At 37.0% G+C, this 19744-nt stretch overlaps 9 protein-coding genes across 9 annotated transcripts; 5 read left to right on the plus strand and 4 right to left on the minus strand. All coding sequences in view use genetic code 12, as the record gives it.

The window, feature by feature from the left end:
- Positions 1-535: 535 nt before the first annotated feature.
- On the plus strand, positions 536-1780 carry CPAR2_302130 (uncharacterized protein; the record flags this gene model as incomplete). Its single annotated transcript, XM_036807578.1, has 1 exon — positions 536-1780. The coding sequence occupies one exon, from the start codon at positions 536-538 to the stop codon at positions 1778-1780; it is 1245 nt and encodes a 414-aa protein (XP_036664401.1).
- A 3229-nt stretch (positions 1781-5009) lies between these two features.
- On the plus strand, positions 5010-6608 carry PHR1 (Phr1p; the record flags this gene model as incomplete). The annotated part of the gene is made up of 1 exon (XM_036807580.1): positions 5010-6608. One exon carries the CDS (start codon positions 5010-5012, stop codon positions 6606-6608), a length of 1599 nt encoding a protein of 532 aa, XP_036664402.1.
- A 79-nt stretch (positions 6609-6687) lies between these two features.
- Positions 6688-7614, minus strand: CPAR2_302150 (telomerase inhibitor; the record flags this gene model as incomplete). The annotated part of the gene is made up of 1 exon (XM_036807581.1): positions 6688-7614. One exon carries the CDS (start codon positions 7612-7614, stop codon positions 6688-6690), a length of 927 nt encoding a protein of 308 aa, XP_036664403.1.
- Positions 7615-9873: 2259 nt separating this feature from the next.
- RPS6A (40S ribosomal protein eS6) lies at positions 9874-10997 on the plus strand (the record flags this gene model as incomplete). The annotated part of the gene is made up of 2 exons (XM_036807582.1): positions 9874-9879; positions 10293-10997. 2 exons carry the CDS (start codon positions 9874-9876, stop codon positions 10995-10997), a joined length of 711 nt encoding a protein of 236 aa, XP_036664404.1.
- Positions 10998-11633: 636 nt separating this feature from the next.
- CPAR2_302170 (uncharacterized protein) lies at positions 11634-13103 on the minus strand (the record flags this gene model as incomplete). The annotated part of the gene is made up of 1 exon (XM_036807583.1): positions 11634-13103. One exon carries the CDS (start codon positions 13101-13103, stop codon positions 11634-11636), a length of 1470 nt encoding a protein of 489 aa, XP_036664405.1.
- A 2225-nt stretch (positions 13104-15328) lies between these two features.
- CPAR2_302180 (uncharacterized protein) lies at positions 15329-15946 on the minus strand (the record flags this gene model as incomplete). Its single annotated transcript, XM_036807584.1, has 1 exon — positions 15329-15946. One exon carries the CDS (start codon positions 15944-15946, stop codon positions 15329-15331), a length of 618 nt encoding a protein of 205 aa, XP_036664406.1.
- A 146-nt stretch (positions 15947-16092) lies between these two features.
- Positions 16093-18108, plus strand: CPAR2_302190 (TFIIH/NER complex subunit; the record flags this gene model as incomplete). The annotated part of the gene is made up of 1 exon (XM_036807585.1): positions 16093-18108. The coding sequence occupies one exon, from the start codon at positions 16093-16095 to the stop codon at positions 18106-18108; it is 2016 nt and encodes a 671-aa protein (XP_036664407.1).
- Positions 18109-18171: 63 nt separating this feature from the next.
- Positions 18172-18300, minus strand: CPAR2_302200 (uncharacterized protein; the record flags this gene model as incomplete). Its single annotated transcript, XM_036807586.1, has 1 exon — positions 18172-18300. The coding sequence occupies one exon, from the start codon at positions 18298-18300 to the stop codon at positions 18172-18174; it is 129 nt and encodes a 42-aa protein (XP_036664408.1).
- A 759-nt stretch (positions 18301-19059) lies between these two features.
- On the plus strand, positions 19060-19719 carry ECM1 (Ecm1p; the record flags this gene model as incomplete). Its single annotated transcript, XM_036807587.1, has 2 exons — positions 19060-19072; positions 19142-19719. The coding sequence occupies 2 exons, from the start codon at positions 19060-19062 to the stop codon at positions 19717-19719; spliced, it is 591 nt and encodes a 196-aa protein (XP_036664409.1).
- Between the last annotated feature and the right edge of the window lie 25 nt (positions 19720-19744).

Below are 19744 nucleotides of genomic sequence, written 5' to 3' on the forward strand. Positions count from 1 at the left end.
TGTCATATTTATTGCATTCAGGAGAAAGTGTAGAAAGAGCAAGAAGAACATAAACTGCGAACCCTGGCTGAACTGAGCAGTACCAGACTTTGATGAGATACACAAATCATGGATGAAGTGTGAAGATAATGTCAATGCCCTGGTGTGTTGGGCCCTTTTTTGTAGGTACTCTTTGCGTAAACTCGCCTATGCATTCAACTGTCTATATTTTGCAATCACAAACTGATAACAACAATCGTTTTTGTACCATTCGTTGCCTATCATATCATGAACATGAGGTACTTGTTATGCGCTCTTAACTATAGTCCAATAAAGTATTGCGGACATCATGATTTTGATATACTATACTTTAGAAATCATATAAAATGCCATTGAAACCACGATAGTTGTATTCTCTCTAAATGATTCTCTTGTCTCCATACACATCTTTACCCTTCCACTCACACTTGAACTTAAGAACTACGAACTAAACTTAATTTTACGAACTGCATTTATACTTAATTTTACAAACTACATTTACACCTAAGTTTAAATAATGCTTACTACCACCACCGTCATCACCAGACCCATCACTGAAGGTCAACTTTACCGCATTTTGGAATTATTGCATCCTACCGATGATTTGAGCAGAGATGTCAGGTTTTACAAAGATGGCGACAAAGTTGTTGTTGTTCATTTCACCCACATTTTACAAGTTACTACTGGATCAGGGGCAAACACCGAAACAAAAACCATTGTTTATGAAAGAAAATTGGTCATCAACGATTTGTGTGATATTTCTCATCAGGCAGGAATTGAGGAGGACAGGGAAAACATTGATCGGATCAAGCAGTTGTATCAGACATTCAGGTTGAAGAATGAACAACGGAAAGCTGCAAAAGCTGCAGCAGAAAGATTGGCTTCAATTAGGAATAAAAAGGAATCAAATGTTGGAAGTCCCAATTTGAATGAGAATTGTGGTCACATTGGTCATGAAGGTAATGAAAATGATGACAATGAATTGGAAACTTCACCATCGAGATACATCACAAATGCAATTGAATCAAATAACAATGCCACCGAAAAAACCAAGTTGTCAGCACTGATTAAAGAACAAGACAATTCAAGACCGGTTAGTTTGAATAACCACGAAACTGAGACAAATGGTGATGGTCAAACCAGTGATTCAAATGTTGATTCTGAAATTGAAACTCCACCAACTACTGAATTACCACCAACTCAACAACAACAACAACAACAACAACAACAACAACAACAACAACAACAACAACAACAACAACAACAACAACAACAACAACAACAACAACAACAACAACAACAACAACAACAACCGAAATTCAGCTTGAGATCATTACGTGGTCATTATGAAGGCACTAATTCACCCATGCACACCAATCCAACCAGCGAGTTTATTGATTTGACAAACAACCAAGAAAAGAAGGAATTTGTCCAACAACGTTATGGCACCAACTACATGGGATTTGATGAGCCTGAATATATCCCCAAACTGAACAACCTGAAAAGCCGCAAACGTGATGTGTTGAAGAAACCATTCAAATCAATCAAAACAGCCTTCAAGAAGTTGATGAAAAAGGAAGAAACTTCTGTTATTTGTGAACCACCGAAATTAGCTCCAAGATCAAGCCTTATGACCAAGGAAGAAAAACTTGAACAGATAGAACGATTGGTTGACCATTTTAGAAACAAATATACTCATGATGAAATAATGAAAAGAGTTCACTTGAGACTGGGAAAAAATAAGCAGTCACCGAGTCAATAAAATGAAGGGATATTGAATGGCTTGAATGGTACAGTGGGCAATAATTTGGAACACAAATTTACTGGTATGGACGGAAAAGAAAATTAGAATGAAGCAAAGATTGAAAACATAGTGACGGACCCGCAATGACAAAGATGCTGCGTCATTGAGAGTGAGAACGATACGTCGTTTCTTGCAGAAATAGTTGGCAAACATGGGGTATTGCTTGCAAGACTCACTCTCGGTAAAGTCACAATTTGAAAACATCAAATATCCAATTCCACACCAATACATGAAACTACATCAAAAAGTGTTTCACATTTGAAATTGCCAACAATTTGAAAAGCATTCAATTCACTGAGAGCCAATGTATCAAATAAGGAAATCCCACTAAAGGGTTTCAATAACATCACCAGAGTATGGTCCATCATCGAGTCAATGAGAAGAGGTTCCTGAAGAATAGATGATTCGTTGTGGTTGGAAGGTTTTTTTGGAAACATGGTGCTAGGATTGGCCACTCTAGTATCCGGAATGCCAAGAAGCTGGAAAACACAGTTGATGATTCTAGTGTTGACTTCACAATAAGGATGCTCCCCTTCCCCCTAAAGTTGATTGCACTAAATCGTTAGTGTTGTTCGTCACCATTTACCACCCCCTGATCACACATTTGTTATGATTTTTTTTCGTTTTGTTTTATAACACTTTATGAATTTGAATGTCTATTTTTGTCTTTTTGTGGTTTATACTATCCTATGGCACTTGTAGAGTGGTTGACTCTATTCTCTGATCTCTTTGAAAGAATCGACATGAATCTATACGTATATCATAATTCACCCAAACTTTTGTGATTATAGCGGTGAAAGCTTCCAGTTTTATTGTGGAGCTCGGACCTCATTTGTAGGTTTGTTTGTTTTCTTATTTGCAGACTACTAAACATCCATATTATCAAGACCTAATCATGATTTTGATCCCCCAAATGGTTGGGAAGAACGAGAAAGCAAGCATCGCTAAAAACCAAGTGAAAGTTGAGTATTCTGGAGCTCTTTTATGTCAACGAGGTTTTATGTGGTGTCGATGATGGGGAAAAATTGATGCGATGTGATCGTAAATGCGAGGCTAAAGGAGTGGTCATGAATTAAATATACACAGTTTAGCTAAACATCGTAGTGCTTGAATCTGACAACAATTAGCACGACAACGACTTCTTCATATGTGTGCATTAAAAGCACTCGCTAATTAAATATCATTCATGATGTTATAATAGATTTTTCTTTAGCTTGCACATGTCGATAAATTAATTGGATAAGTTACACCGGTGAATCGTAGTTTTGACACATGAGTTGATGTAATGTAAAATTTCAAATTTTGTAATCTATATGAAAGTTTGAGTTTTGAAAAATAGGTGGTGTCAATGTATTGTTTTCGTCCTTCTCCATATAGTTACATTACCTCAACTTGAAGTGGCGCCTTGGCACCTTTTGACAACTTAGAATTGGAATAAATACACTACCAAACATTGGTAATTAAGACCTTTAATATCTTGCGTAATGTTCGATAAAAGCTACTTTTGGCGTAAAGTGGCAATAGTAAACTTTAAGTGAACTCTAATAAAGACACATACACAAACTAGTATGAAATCAACAAGTGGAAAGAAGATTTTGGTTAGGAAAGAACGTGATATGAACGAGTCACTTTTGGCAATTTACATATATACATAGTAACCAATGTTTTGCAATAAAGGGTGGTGCGGTACTTTGTAACTAATTTAAGGTAGTATCGTGTCGTGTCGTGTCGTGTCGCTCTCAAGTCTTGATATCCTGCTTGTTTTCTACATAGTTGTACCCTTTTTCAAACGCAAAATAGATTGATATATCGAGTGTCATTGATATTCGACTCATGACTTTTGTGAAGAACTGAATAGGTCGTATATATACGAGACAATAAATAAAGAAGTGGAGGCGGTAGCTCCAATTTCTTGTATAAGTTGTGTGTGAAATTGATTCAAAATGACACTGCCTCCTTCCTTTGACAGCAATCTCTTTTTTTGTTTTCAATGGCTTTGCTATATATATATATATGCCCTTGACCCCCTTCAAATGTTCAAGTCATCAAATGCTTGGTATAAAGTTTCAACTACACAACAGTTACGTGTCTTTGTACTACTCCTCTTCAATTGCCAAGTAAAAATTTAAAAATATAAACTTCTTCAAGAATAATTTCTTATGCATCATAAGAATCACGCGTATATGCATATACATTAACTTAATCTCAAAACTCAGCCACTTTACTTTGAAGGTATGGAGAAGAAAGAACTGAATAACTAGAAAATATTTGTGGTAGACATGAATTGCTCAGTAGCTTCAAAGAATAGAGTACAATTGAACTTTAGCTGGTTGTTTTTAATTTTCTCCTAACAAGGTCACGTGCATGTCTCTTTTAGAAATTCTCGGCTAATTTTCTTTTCCTTCTTTTCATGGACACGGTATACACTAAACAAACATATAGTCGTCTCGCCACTTTACGCCCAATTTTCGACGCACATCCACATCCATAGACCAATACCATGTACTTATGAGTTTGTAGGTCAACGTAAAAGGTTTCATCATTTGGTCCCTTTCATATCTACTTAAGAGTTTTGCAGTTGATGTCCCTATTTCTGTTATCTCTTCTGTATTGTAGCCAAAGCTCTCATGACTGAGCAGATACCTCCTGACGTACACGTCAACAGCAGCATCCGCTGATTAGCCAAGGAAATGTAATACAACACATAACACGATATATTTTGGGCGTTCAAACCCAAGAAAAATAATCAACTTTGAGACTAAGAAATTTTTAAATTTCTTCATAGTAATACAAAAACAAACAGAAAACACCCCCAAAAAAAAAGAAAACAAACCTAAAACAGAACAAACCACTAAGCTTTCTATCAGATCAGAGAAAATTTTCTGCAATATAAATACCCTAAAGAGATCTCTTACTCAGATGAAACATAATAACTTTGATATGCTCATTGTATTTTGAAAGAATCAAGGAGTACTACCAATACCAAAAAACCTACCCTCGTTTGTTTTACTCGCCCTCTAATTGAGATTATCAACCCCCCCACTCAGGAGAGACCGTTTTTTTTTTCTTTTCGCAACCAAAAGCTTTGGCCATACACAAATCGTACGACTTGTCCAGTATTCAAAAAGTATACATATAAAGACGACACACCACACACACTTCGCACTACCACTACTACACTATCAAAATGAGATTCACTCAGCTCCTTCCATGCTTGCTTTCACTTTCAGCACCAATTTGGGCAAAATTTGAAGACACAACTCCGCCAATTGAAATTGTTGGCAACAAATTTTTCTACTCAAACAATGGTTCACAATTTCTCATGCGTGGTATTGCTTACCAAGAAGATACTTCATTGATTTCCAATACAAACCTTAGTTACAAAGATCCATTGGCCGATGTTGAAGCATGCAAACGTGACGTTGAGCATTTTAAAGCTCTAAATACCAATTGTTTGCGTGTCTATGCTATTGACCCCGATTTGGACCATGATGAATGTATGGAACTTTTAAGTGAAGCTGGTATTTACATCATTGCTGATTTATCACAACCTAAGACTTCAATCAATCGTAATGACCCTCTGTGGGATTTAGACCATTATGAAAGATATACTGAAGTTATTGACAAATTGAGTGAATACTCTAATGTTTTGGGTTTTTTCGCTGGTAATGAAGTTACCAATAACAAATCAAATACTGACGCCTCACCATTTGTCAAAGCCGCCGTTAGAGATATGAAGAAATATATTGAAGACTCCAATGGAATGAGGAAAATACCAGTTGGTTACAGTTCAAATGATGATGAAGATACTAGAATTGCCATTGCTGATTACTTTGCTTGTGGATCAGTTGAAGAAAGAGCCGACTTTTTTGGTATCAATATGTATGAATGGTGTGGTAACTCAACATATGCCACTAGTGGTTACAAAGACAGAACTGAAGAATTTGAACATTTACCAGTCCCAATCTTTTTTTCAGAATATGGTTGTAATGAAAAAAGACCAAGATTATTTACTGAAGTGCAAACTTTGTATTCACCTTTAATGTCAGACGTTTGGTCAGGAGGTATTGTTTACATGTATTTTGAAGAAGACAACAAATATGGATTGGTTTCAATTGATGGATCATCGGTTTCAATATTGGATGACTACAAGTACTATAGTTCAGAAATTAACAATATCAGCCCCAGCTATGCCAGAGCATCCAATGAGGAAACTGCAACCCTGACCATTACTTGTCCCGACACAGATAGCACAACTTGGCAAGCATCAGCTGATTTACCACCTACTCCCGACAAGGATTTTTGTGAATGTATTGCCAAGTCATTTGAATGTGTAGTTGCTGAAGACGTTGATGAAGAAGATTATGGTGAAATTTATGCTGACGTGTGTGGAAGAATTGATTGTTCTGATATCAGTGTCAATGGTACTTCGGGTGATTACGGCGACTACTCATTCTGCTCCCATCGTGATAAATTGTCATTCGTATTGAACTTGTACTACCATGATCAAAATGAAAATAGCAGTGCTTGTGACTTCAATGGAAGTGCATCAGTCAACAGAGATGCTGAATCAACTTCAAGTTGTGGTGTTGGATCAAGTAGAAGATCACAAGGTACTAGAAGTGCAACTTCAACCAATAGCAACTCCCAATCCACTACATCGGGATCCAGATCAAACACCAACGATGCAAACAACAGCCACATTCCGAACATGTCCAAGTTCAGATTGGTCTCTTATGTCGGTTTCGTTACCGCCATTGTGGGTGGAATTTCATTCGTTCTTTAAGTAGATGGAAATGAAAGAAAAAGGCTGACGATGTTGAATGTAGCGTTATACTAACCAATATATATATATATTATAAGCTCTATTTAGATATCATGAAAATCTCATTCAATGCTTTTGGGTCCATGACTGAAGCTCGCTTTTGTTTGATGTATTTAGCTCTTCCCGATAACCTTGATGCTATGGGTGTTGGGGTGGAATCTCGAGACAGCAGTGAGTCAGGAACGGGTGTAGGTGAGTCTAAAGACTTTTCTCGTAGTAGCGATATGGATACGTCATTGGTGGAATTGGAGGACTTACCCAGTCTGTCCTTCCTGGATCCCTTCTTTTCCTTTTCTTTTTTCTTTTCCTTTTTCTCTTTTTTTTCCTTCTTTTCCTTCTTTTCCTTCTTTTCCTTCTTCTTGCTCTTCTTGTCCTTCTCTTCCTTCTTCTTGCTCTTTTTGTCCTTCTCTTCTGCTTGTTTATTCAGCTTTCTACCAGTCTCAACCGTATCTTTCTTCTGTCTCTTCGTCAATGGCTCCTGTACACCAACGTCCTCCACTTCAGCAAAATCTCGTTTCTTATTCTCTTCCTTATTCTTGTACGAAATTAATGTCTTATTATCCTTATCCCATGTGCTCAGCAACACTTCTCCCTTGACAAATCGCATCCCCCATTTCCCATTCAAAATATTATCATTCCTTTTCATATCAAGTACATTGTTAACTTTATCCTCATTACCATTCAATCTTCCCAAAATCCTTTGAAATGCATCAAGACCACTACATTCATCCAACGTCTTGTCCTTGTCTGCTTTTTTCAATTTGGCCCCAAGTCCTGCATTGTCTGTCTTTATATGAATTTTTAAGTGAGTAGTTAATGAGTCCTTAACTAGTCCAAGACCTGAACCAGGTGCCCAACCCATTTTGGATAAATACTGGTGTCCAAATCTTCCAGTGTCATTGGACCAATTTGTGTTCCTAGGATCTAGACCAAATTTTTGTTTTACTTTTGTACCGGCAAGTCCCATGATGAGTTGAGCTGGTGAGTCTATGTCCTGAATGAGTTGTATTTTAGGTTGACAATGTTTTCTTTTGATAAAAAGGCATCTCTAGATTTTTTTTTCTTTTTTGTCCTTCTTATCTCTAGTAAACCATACCCACCAACCATTTGCTTTATAGAAACACATCCTCAAGATGCCAAACTAAGAGAAAAAATAGACCGTTAGTGTGTCTGAGCTAATTTCAGGTTTGTAGATATGAGATCGCAACAGCTACTCTTTACAAAATGGTGATTCGAACTGCAACATGGTCACAGACAACTGTCCCATGATCAAGACTCACTCCTTGTAACAACTCAACATTAATCATTATGTGCTATAGCTAAAGTATTACTGGGAGACTATAACCATGGGGGATTTTCTTGAAGCTCCATGCTCACTATAGAGCTTCACCAACGTATCAAATATAGATATGAGGGGATTTACCAATGCCAAGTGAAAGTTAAACACAACTCACATAATGAGAGGGATTAAGCTGTGCTCGCAAGTTGATTGCTGGAAGCTATGAAAGGTATATATCGGGTGAACCGATTGAAATGTTTGTGTTGATTACTGCTTTTTCCGTAGCTGTCTGTGCCATCGAGTTTGAATGGTGTCCTGTGTATGTTTTTGGTTCAAGAATGTTGAGATCATCACGTATGATTGCGAGCGTGGGAATGACCACCTACTAAAGTTGGATGTCCATCAAAAATGTTTTGTTATTAATCTGTGCTGACAACTAATTGACAGTTTTCGTTTGTTATTGGTGAGCTTGTCCACCTGCTCCTTAGATCCTAGCTAATGACATCCAATGAGATACAGTCTCATGAATGCACCAAAAAATCGTCATCGAAAGAACAACTAATTTCGATGAATGCTTGAAAAATATCAAGCCTTCAGAATGGGTCCCATCCAATGCGGAAAGGTGGGTTTGGTGGTGAGTTTGTCACACCAAATGTTTGCTTATGGCACAGGTATTTTGTCAGATTTCAAGGAACACAGTGCTGAATAGAAATCTTCACATGGGTTGGTTTTACAGATATGACAGGGGAAGAGGAGCGTAGGTTTAGTTGTGAAAGTGAAGCAATGAAGGGTATTATTTGGCAAGAGATTGAAACAGGAGACACTAGAGGCAAAAAGTTGCAACTAGGGAGAGTAATCATAGAGGAGTCAAAGGGGTGTATGGGGAAATACCGTAATACAGAAGTAGAAGCAACTTGTAACAATGTTTTCGTCACCAACACTAACAGTAGTGGAATCTACGAACCAAACAACCAACCAGCCGTAACCAAACATATCAATTAAATAGCTTTTAGATTTAATCTTTTTATTTCCATAAATGTATGTTTATCTATTTATCATCAATTATGAAACATAACCCATGAATCATCAATCATACAACAGCAGCATCATTAGCGCATGTACCACCTCTTGCATCTCAAAGCCGTGTTATCAACACATGGATAAAAGGAAGAATGACAAACAATTGTGTTAAATTCTTGTCCCTATGCCAAGTATTGCTCCTTTGAGATGATCTGGAGGTACGCCGATTATCGTGAGAGGAACAGTCAATGTAAACGAACCGTTGACACATCAAAATGTTAGTGGGCGTTGTTTCCCAATTGCCAACCCTCTTTTAATTCTTGCGAATATGATTTAACAGCTTCCGTGAATTTCTTACAATCCATTTCTGATCAAATTTGCAACCGGAAAAAGGGATTATACATACATGAGTTACTCGTACACTCGAAAACTATCTTAGGTATGCTTTTAATTCAACGTCCACAAGTTGTGGGAATTTCCGACTTGGTGAGCTTCGATTCACGAATCTGGGCATTTGAAAACACAAACAAAACAACTAGATACCAACAGAACTGTTGTTGTTTGTAGTTGTAGGGCTAATGGTTCAATTGGTTGTCTCAGACGGCAAAAAATAGTGCGTAGTCTTCTTAGCCTACTATAATGGCGATGTGTCTATAGAAATCTAATGCGTATTGTGCAACTCTCAGACCCTCTATCAACAAGTTGTTGCAAATTAAAATCTATCCTCCTGTTAATCACATGTCGTTAGGGCTATAGCCATTACAAACAAAAGTCTAATGCGCTACCTATTACCACAATAGGGGAGCGAAAAAACTTGTACAGTGTGCCTGTGCTTCTTTGAAAAACTGAAAAAAAAAAAAATTCATAAAATACAGTCTTGGAATTTTACTATACAATCCCATTACCGTACTTTAACAGCAGGACACCATGAAGGTATGCAGTGAAAATCAAGCCAATGAATGAATTTAGATGACAAGGATAAGCATGTCAGGACCAAGGGCAGGACTAGAAAGGGTTCTATTGAACTGAAAGAGGGTTATGGAAAACAAGTTCTAGAATCTGTTATTTTTTTACAGACAGCTAAGGACCACTTTAGACTTGCGGGACAATCATCACTTACAAGAGAACTATCATCAATAAATAAAATCATGGAGTTATGAATCATTGAGCCATAGAGCTATACAAGCGGACGTATAACATGAGTTGAAAGCCCCAACAGACTGGGAGTCAATCTCCACTCATAAAAAGAATCATCATTTTTATGTTTTCTGACATTAGCTATCCCTATCAATTCTAAATTCAACATGCTTTACTGAGTTTTAAAATACTAACTTTTTTTCATCTAGTTGAACATTTCCTACCCAGCCAACGGTACTCAAAAGAGTATTGATATCGATGACGAACACAAGTTGCGTGTCTTTTACGAAAAGAGAATGGGCCAAGAAGTTGAAGGTGATTCAGTTGGTGATGAATTCAAAGGATACATTTTCAAAATCACTGGTGGTAACGATAAACAAGGTTTCCCAATGAAGCAAGGTGTCATGCACCCAACCAGAGTTAGATTATTGTTGTCTGATGGTCACTCTTGTTATAGACCAAGAAGAACTGGTGAACGTAAGAGAAAATCAGTTAGAGGATGTATTGTTGCTCAAGATTTATCCGTGTTGGCTTTGGCTATTGTTAAACAAGGTGACAATGATATTGAAGGTTTAACCGATACCACTGTCCCAAAGAGATTGGGTCCAAAGAGAGCTAACCACATTAGAAAATTTTTCGGTTTGACCAAGGAAGATGATGTCAGAGATTACGTTGTTAGAAGAGAAGTTACTAAAGGTGACAAGACTTATACCAAGGCTCCAAAGATTCAAAGATTGGTTACTCCACAAACTTTACAAAGAAAGAGAGCTTTGAAGGCTAAAAAGGTTAAGAATGCTCAACACCAAAGAGATGCTGCTGCCGAGTATGCTCAATTGTTGGCCAAGAGATTGCATGAAAGAAAGGAAGAAAAAGTTCAAATTAAGAAGAAGAGAGCTGAATCTTTGAAAAACTAGATGTACTGGGCAAATGCGTGCGTGTGTGGGTTATGATACATAACCCCGCGTAGTAGTTATCCTGTCTGGTTTATTCTCTTGATTTTAGTTGAGTGTTTGGTTGTTTTAAAGTGTGTATAATATAATTCTCAAAAGGGAGATTTAAGTTACAATTATGGATACCGTGTAGAAAAGACTCTTGGCACGATGGAGAAGTGGGAGAGGTAGGAGAGGTAGGAGAGAAATAGAATGATTATTAAGTAAAGATGGGGATATTAACACAAGACAACGAAGTTGTTGTGTTTCTGTTGTGACCTAAGACTACCATCAGTCGATACAAGGGTTACCTCAAAAAAAAAAATATAAAAAAAACCCCAACAACAAATCTATTAATTATAAAGAAAGGATAAAAAGGGAAACTAACTCAAGCCATCAAAAGCAAAAGGGTTGATGACGAAGTATAAATAAAAGATGAAAACAAATAGTGAAAAGGCTGATAAAAGCAAACCAAAATAGAACCAAATCAAAGGTAATAAATTAAACAAAAAGACTCTTTCCAACTTCCAAACCCCCCCTTTCCTTGAACATTTGTTCACTCATTCAGTCAGGATCTGCGCTCGCAAAAATGCACTGCATTTTCGCTCTTTTCAAGATGCTCTATTGAAATACAACTGGTGGCATTACATCCTCGTCGTCATTTGTAGTTGCATTCTTTTTATTCATAGCCATTGGTTCCATAGTAATATTGGCATCAAATGCATTACCAATTTGACCATTCAAGGGATTAGCTTCTTGCATAGCTTGTGTTTGCGATTGCGATTGTGGTTGTTTAGGCCTTAATGAACCATCAGCAATAGCATCTTTTGCTCCTTTTGCTGCAAGATGTTGATTATACGTCAAGACATTGTTATGGAGGTTTCCACCGCTAACTTGGGCTAAATTATCGGTGCTTTTGGCCGTTTCAACCATTGGTGCTTCATAAGTGAAGTGATCATTAATGGCGGTGTTTTCACCAACAAGATAATTATTGATCAATTCTGAACTTGAATTATTGTGTGGCTGATTTGCTGATGGCACACGTGGCTTGATATACACTTTACCTTGAGCAGCAGCTGCTTTACTAGGAAGTTTTTCAAAAAACACCGGATTGTTTAATTGTTTGGCCAAGGTGCCTAAATCGGTTGATGGTGCACGTGAGTGTGATGCACTATGATTGTTACTCTGAAGTAGTGATGTGTTTGAGTCAGATGAACTGTTTGTGTGTTTATGTTGGTTACTACTGCTGACATTGTTGCTGGTTTCTTTATTATAGTTGTGTTTTAGGATGTTTAATGAACTGTGAGCTGTTTGGTTAAGTAGGTCACTAAATGAGTTGTGAGTTGAATTGTGATGTGACGACAGTGAGTTTTGGTTTAGTTGCTGTTGTTGTTGTTGTTGTGAAGATGGTTCTTGTGTACTGAAAGTAGGGATGAATGTGTCATAAAAGGTATACACAGATGTCTTGTTTGATGATTGGCGTTTTGGTGGAGGGGGAGGTGGAGGTCCACCGCGACCATTGTGTATTTTTTGAGGACTGTGTTGTTGCAATTCATCATGGCTTTGATCATATGTGTTTGAAATGACATCCAGTACTTGACTTAGTGATATAGAAGAAGACTGTGATCCTTGCTCCTCTTGTGGTTGTATTGATGACGGTGTATATTGTAAGTGTTGACCATATGGATGTTTCAGTGGTTTTGCAACCACTGGTTGTGGATGTTGTGGATGTTGTGGATGCTGCAAATGTTGCGAATGTTGCGAATGTTGTGAGTGATGAGGTTCATGCAAAACAGATTCTAAACTTCCATTTGATGAATCACTAGTTCCATTTAATGCCACAACGTGTTCCTTCAATTGTATTCCATCATCCAATTTCTCTTTCTTGTCACATTGTGGTTTATGTAGTTGTTCTTGGAATTGTTGGAAACTGCTATCATCATTCTGAATCTCCTTGTCTATGTAATCATCGAGATCTTCTTTCCGTAATTTGCGTTGATTTCTATACCAGAATCCAAACACAATCAGAAGGATTATAAAAGATGGAACACCAACGGCTAAACCAACAGCCAAACCTTGTCTATTGACCATTATCTAGGATAGGGTTGGTGAATGTTTTGTTGGGTCTATTTGGTGTGTATGTGTGTATGCGGATGTTATTCGTGTGCCTTGTGTGTGCTTACGTGTGTGCTTACGTGTGTGTGTGGTGTGTTGTGGTGGTTGAGGCGTAGTAAATAACTCTCTCCTATGATTTGACAGCAATCAAGAAAATATATACTATGACAAAAAAACCTTAATAAATTAAAAAGCGAGTGAATATAGTGAGCACAGCAGTGAGACTATCTGTCTGTAAGGTAGGTGTGAAGTAGTTTAGTGGTTCCTCCAAGAGTGGGTGTATATACCTTTAAGTGAGTAAGTATATTAATGTGATGATCTTAGTGATAAAATATGAGCCAAGTGTAAAGCACCTTTCTTCTTCTTCTTCTTCTTCTTCTTCTTCTTTTTGATTGATTAAATTTTTTCTTGTCGATTTTTTTTGCTTTTCTCTCGCACTCTCACGTTATTTCAACACAAAAGACTAACGACTACACTGTGAGTTAGTTAGTAGGTAGTGTACAGTTGGTATAAAAAACACAATACTGTTTTTTGATATTCTATTATTATACATCCATCTATTCTGGAGAATCAGAGACTAAGTAATACATACCATCCAGAGGAAGTTGTCTTTTATAAGCCTTGCTAACTAAACTCTACAACACTCTTGTCGTGAGGAAGTTATTACCCCCAAAAAAAACAGTGCACTCAACGCCATTCTTTCAACAACTAATTCAATACTGTAGTCACTATCTAGGGAGAGAGAATGAAGATGATATAGGGGGGGGGAAAGAGGAGGTGTGGGTATTTCGGTTCCTATCGGAATAAATCAAAACACAATTAACTTACCCAACACAGTTAAAATTATCAACAATAGCACCCACACAACACATAAAACATATTGTAACACATGTAACACTTGCATTCCTCATTAATGCACAATAAGCTGCAATAACACAAGGCTTGTACTATATACATATTTATATATTTATATATTGATTTATTGTAACTCAGTACACTACTCTCCCTTATTGTGGTTTTCTCTTTATTGTTTATTATTTCAATCCCCAAGAGATCCAACTGCACCTTGAGAAAAAGTAGTGTACTATTTACCACAAACCACCACCACGATCACCTGCACCACAAGCACAACAACAACAACAACAACAACTAATACAACAGTGTACACTATTATATACAAACTACAACTATCCACACCAACTTTTAAAAATGTTTTCTCTTTCTTCTTCTTTTCCCTTTTTCATTTCAATACGAAATTTCGTGGTGTTGAATTCATGAATAACCCTTTATTAGAACTAATTTAATGATCTGTATGTCCCCTATCTTCAGATCAAAGATAGTGGTTCAAGTTATACGTACATTTAAAGTATGCGGAGGAGTAATTGTTGGATGATGATCTCAATATCAACAGCAGTCCCTTATTTGTTTAGCTGAAAGGAAGGTGACATTCTACACCTTGTTATTTTTGATTTACAAATTGTGGGGGGGAAATGGGGTTTATTTTTGGCCACTTTATTCAAAGTGGCCAAATCATCCAATCAATCTATTACTCAAGATCTAATTCAATTATATTGTTTTAAGCGGAAGAGAGTGCTGCCGAGTGCCTCGTATATGTTTTGAGATTGAGATAAAGTTTTCTACTTCTTCCTTGTTGATGTTGTTGAAAAACGGTAAGTGAGTTGGTCGACTTCATTTTTGTAAATAATGACTCTGTCCATAATGGTAATTACTTGACTGTTAATTTAACGTTATTAATGTAAACTTTTGTTATTATAATTAGTTAATTTCTACCCAAGACTTATACAAGATGAAGATGAACTTCGACTCTATTTATAGTTTACATTCTCTTCAATCCAACTTCTCTGTTATCCAACTCAGACCTCGGGTCTTCCGTACATAGGCATTAACGCAAAGTCTATGCATAATACTTTTTCATCGGATGCCAACAGTAAAGTTTTGTTGAAGATTTGAAGACCGTTGGTATCTATAATATGTTCTTTCAATGTAATTAAAAGTTGTGAAATGTTGTTTATATGTTGACACTATACGTAGCTTTCTACATCTCTGCTCTAGTCATACTTACTGTATGTCGCGTTTACTGGTATCATTTACCACAATCTTTATGGTTTTATTATTCGGTCGACGCTTTTTACTATCGCCTATGCCTCTATTTACAAGTATGTGATACACAAACCTTCAGTTTACAAGTCAAATTCAAACTCAGGATCATCCATCAAATTATATTCAACTTTAGCATCTTTAGTATCCACTTCTAAAGCAAACTTGTGTACTTGGAAAGGATGCATCTTTGATTCTCTAGTTGCACTTAAAATCACCCATGCCTTTTGTTCATCTCCTTTAACTTTAAATTTAACATCAATATTACCCTGAACTGTATTTAATGTCCCCCAAATCCAGGGCCAACTACTAGCAAACTCAATGTTTTTACCAATGGCGTCTTGAGCAATCGTCGATCTTCTCAAAAAATACAATGTTGAATTGATAATTGGTGATGATGATTTCTCGTAATTGAATATAACAGCACATGTGACTACCAATGCAATTGAATACAAAACAAAGTATTTTCGATTCTCATTACGCTTAATAAATGGGTCTGGAAGCTCTCTGTCTATGGTGACCGGTGGTTTATATATTGGCTTGGAATCACTACCAATAGGAGTTTTTGAAGTAGCAGCAGCAGCAGCAGCAGCAGCAGCAGCAGCTTGTTGTAAAAGAATTCCTGACTGACTGAGTGGTCGCACAAGTAGCGGACTTCTTGAAACAGCCCCAACTCTGTTTATAATTGATCTGGATAACATTAATCGGTTGTGTATGGGGAGTCTATTCAAAAAGTTCATAGATCTCTGCTGACTTTTTTTTTGATGAAGAGAAATTGAAAATTCAAAATTTCCTCTTCTAAAGAACTTGTAACCGTGCATTGTCATCACAACGCGTCAACCTCAAAATGGATATAATACGAGGTGCCTGCTCAAAAGATAAAGTTGGTGGGATGGTATACATAAGGGAGGACATAGTCCCCTCCATGCTAGAATGGAAAGCCATTGAAGACGAAAAGAATACAATAGCAATTCCTCTAAATATGCTTGTTGCTTTACAAGCAACAAAAGAATCATCTCCCAAGATGATCCTACAGATTAGCTACAAGTTGGATGATCAACAAGAAGGGCAAGAACCAATTAAGATGAAACTTCACTTCAACAATCGACCCACAATGAATAATATCAAGGATGCATTGCAAACAATCGTTGCCAGATCAAGAACCAGAGTTGAAGGATCGTCAACACCAACACCTCAGGCTGATGCTTCTGGTTCACCCGTGTCCTCGGCAGGTACTTCTGGAGCAAATGAATCAGCAACACCAACCCCATCTGCTGGTTCCTTCATTTCCAGTGCATTCAATCTATCGCAAGATCAATTAACTGATTCCAGTTTGTTAAAAAACTTTGATCTACAGCAGAAACTATTACTAGAAGACAAGAATCTACGAAACACATTTACTAAATCAGTAATGCAATTCAAACTATCGCCAACAATGTTTTGGTCAAGTCGCATAAACCAATTGCGTACATTTGCACTAACAATATCTCAGCATCGTGGTCCATACAACGTACTAAGTACAATAAAACCGGTGGCAACTTCTGATAACCAAGTGAATGTGAATGTGACCCGTAGTACCATTAATGAAATATTTGACATTTATCCCATCATTAAAAAGGCATTTTCTGATTTAGTACCGCAAAAGCTACTGGAGGGTGAATTTTGGTCTCGTTTCTTTAATTCCAAATTGTTTCGAAGATTGAGAGGAGATAAAATTGGACTATACAGTGGGAGGGGGGATGTGATCTTGGACAAGTATTTGTATATTGACGAGGAGAGTTTAAATGCGGAAGCTGCGCAAAAGAAAGATGGAGAAGATGGTAATTCTCCCAAGAGGCAGAAACTTAATGAAGAAATCAGCACTAGTCTGAGGAGTAGCTCCTTGAATGAGCCCGCAGTGAATAAATTTCTTGACTTGTTTGGAAACGAACAAGATAATTCACAAAAGTTGGGTAATCGACCTGATATGACCATGCGATACGAGGATGATGTGACAAATGCACTCAATTTGAGGTCGGGGTCCACCAAGGAGAATGAAATGATTATATTGATGAAAAATATGAACAAGTTGTCTTCGAAAATGATGAGTATGAGTGCGGCTGAGAATAACGATGCAAAGCCTGAAGCTACTGTTGATGGCTTATCGGCCCCTGAAGTAAATGAGTATGAAGAAGAGTTGGATTTGCATGATTTGAATGTAGTCAATGATACTCAGTACATAAAGTTGAGTATCAACACTAATAAAATCAGAGATCATTCAATTGATGTTGCTGGTGGTGAAACTGTTGATGTTGAAATGAATGATGCTGACTTGATAAATTATTTGCAAAGTCAAATTCCCCAGGAGTCGGTAATTGATTTGTCAGATACATTTAAAGGTAAAGAAGAAGATATCAACAAAACATCCACTGAAATCTCACAACTCGTGAGACACAATTTCAAGACTTTTAAACTGATCAACAAAGACGATTCACTTTCAATGACAAAACCACACAATATTGTTCCCGAATCCATGTATCAAGAAATAATCACCTACAATATAACCATTGTTGAATTTTTATCTCATTTTTGGAAATTGTTTCTCAATGGCAACAATCCAACGCAATTGAAGAAAATATTCACTAGTTTGAAAAATTGTCAAAATTCACTAACTGAATTCAAGAATAAAAGTTTAACACAATTGGATGCTATTGACATTGTGGCTGTGAATGAAAAACTACGAGATAAGATTCACAAGGATCTCGATGCGTGCTTGGAACCAATGGAGGTTAGTTTGGGCACGGCATTGAGGAAATATGCTGAAGCTGTAAAGAGTGCAACTGCAACTGCGAGAGAACAAGATGGAATAGTATCGCAAACTTAGTTTGACTTAAGAGGATACAATAATTAAATATTCATTCACGTCATTTTAATAAAGAGATACACACTATAACTCACAAATCAATCCAATCCATTCGTATGGATCAAACTTTTCCATATCGATTGCCATTTGCAGTGAATCAGAGATCAACAGACAAACAAATATAGCATTCATAAATTGTAAAACTCGCTTCATTTTGGACAAATCGTCACTTCTCTTGATGAGGATATAAACACTTTGTAGATTCAACTCATCAACTAACAAATCAACCAACTCAATAATCAATTGTCTGTCATTAACAAACTCGAGTAACTCATCTTCAAGTACAATTGACACATTCAGATTATTGATTATCCCATGGAGCTGTACTTGCCCATTAAAATCAATAATGAGACATTTGTGTTTGTGGTGACAAAAGGGGGGAATTGCGAAGTCAAAGATACCACTTGATTCCTGTGTTGTGTCGTGTTGAGGAGTACACTGGTGGTGACATGGTATTTGTAGGTTTAATTAATGATGAAGTATTAGGTGCTGGATTGAGATTCATGGTGAATGATTTTTGGCAGGTATTTGCGTGGGGATTATGAGCTGATTGAATTAATGGCAAGACGAGTTGGATGCTAATGAGAATAGAGTGGATAAGGAAGGGGAATATGGATAATATAGTTTTCTCTTTGGTAAAATCTTGACTTTTGTATACGAGCGCATGTTACAAATTCCCTTATAGGGGAGATGTATAGGTTTCAAAAGGAGATGCGCTCACAATTTCCTTATTGAAAAAAATTGAGCCGCATAGAATGGAACTCGATTAGTTTCCAAATTTCATGTGATATGCACGTGACACGCCACAAAAGCTGAAGAACCTTTTTTTTCTGATTTATCCATTCCTTTGAGATGGGCATCAAACCAAGAGGAAGACGAAAAGATAAACTATTACAAAGCTTATTACCCAAAATGGCTAAGAAGAGTATGTACTATGTTCAATCACATAACAAATTTCTATTGAGATACTAACTGACAACTCCTTTTTTTTTAGTTTCTAAAAGAAGTAGAGCAGCAAGAAGAGGTGACATAACTGATGAAGCACCGATAATCAGCACTTCGACAAAAGAATCACACGAAAACGATGGCGTTCGCAAGTCAATCATACGGACTCAAATCAAAAATGAGACTTTACTCAATAAGAAAATTGAAGCATCACGTATCCGCAAACAACAACAACAAGATTCCAAAAAAAAGTCATCTTCACTAAAACATAAAGTTGATCGTAGTGATAAATTACAAGGAATATTGGCATCCAAAATTGATGCTAGTATAGCCAGGGCAAAGTATGTTCAAAATGCCAGAAAATCAAACTGGGACAAGACAAATGCTAGTATTGAAATACGAAATCATATGATTGAGGAAGGTAAACTGAAGCAGTTGACGCAGGAGGAGATTGACCAAATGGAGGAGGATGAGTATGTGAGGAAATTCTATGAGGATGATGACATTGAGGAGAAGGATGGAGGTGCTGATGCTGCTGGTGCTGATGAAGCTAAAGGCGACGGCGAGGTTGAGAAAAAGACATTGGCTAATAACAAGTTTGCCTTGTTGGATGAAGTTGAAGCATGAGGTGAAACACAACTCTTACGAAGCT

This window comes from Candida parapsilosis, contig 005806, assembly GCF_000182765.1.
Source record: "Candida parapsilosis strain CDC317 annotated contig 005806".
NCBI lineage: Eukaryota > Fungi > Ascomycota > Pichiomycetes > Serinales > Debaryomycetaceae > Lodderomyces > Lodderomyces parapsilosis.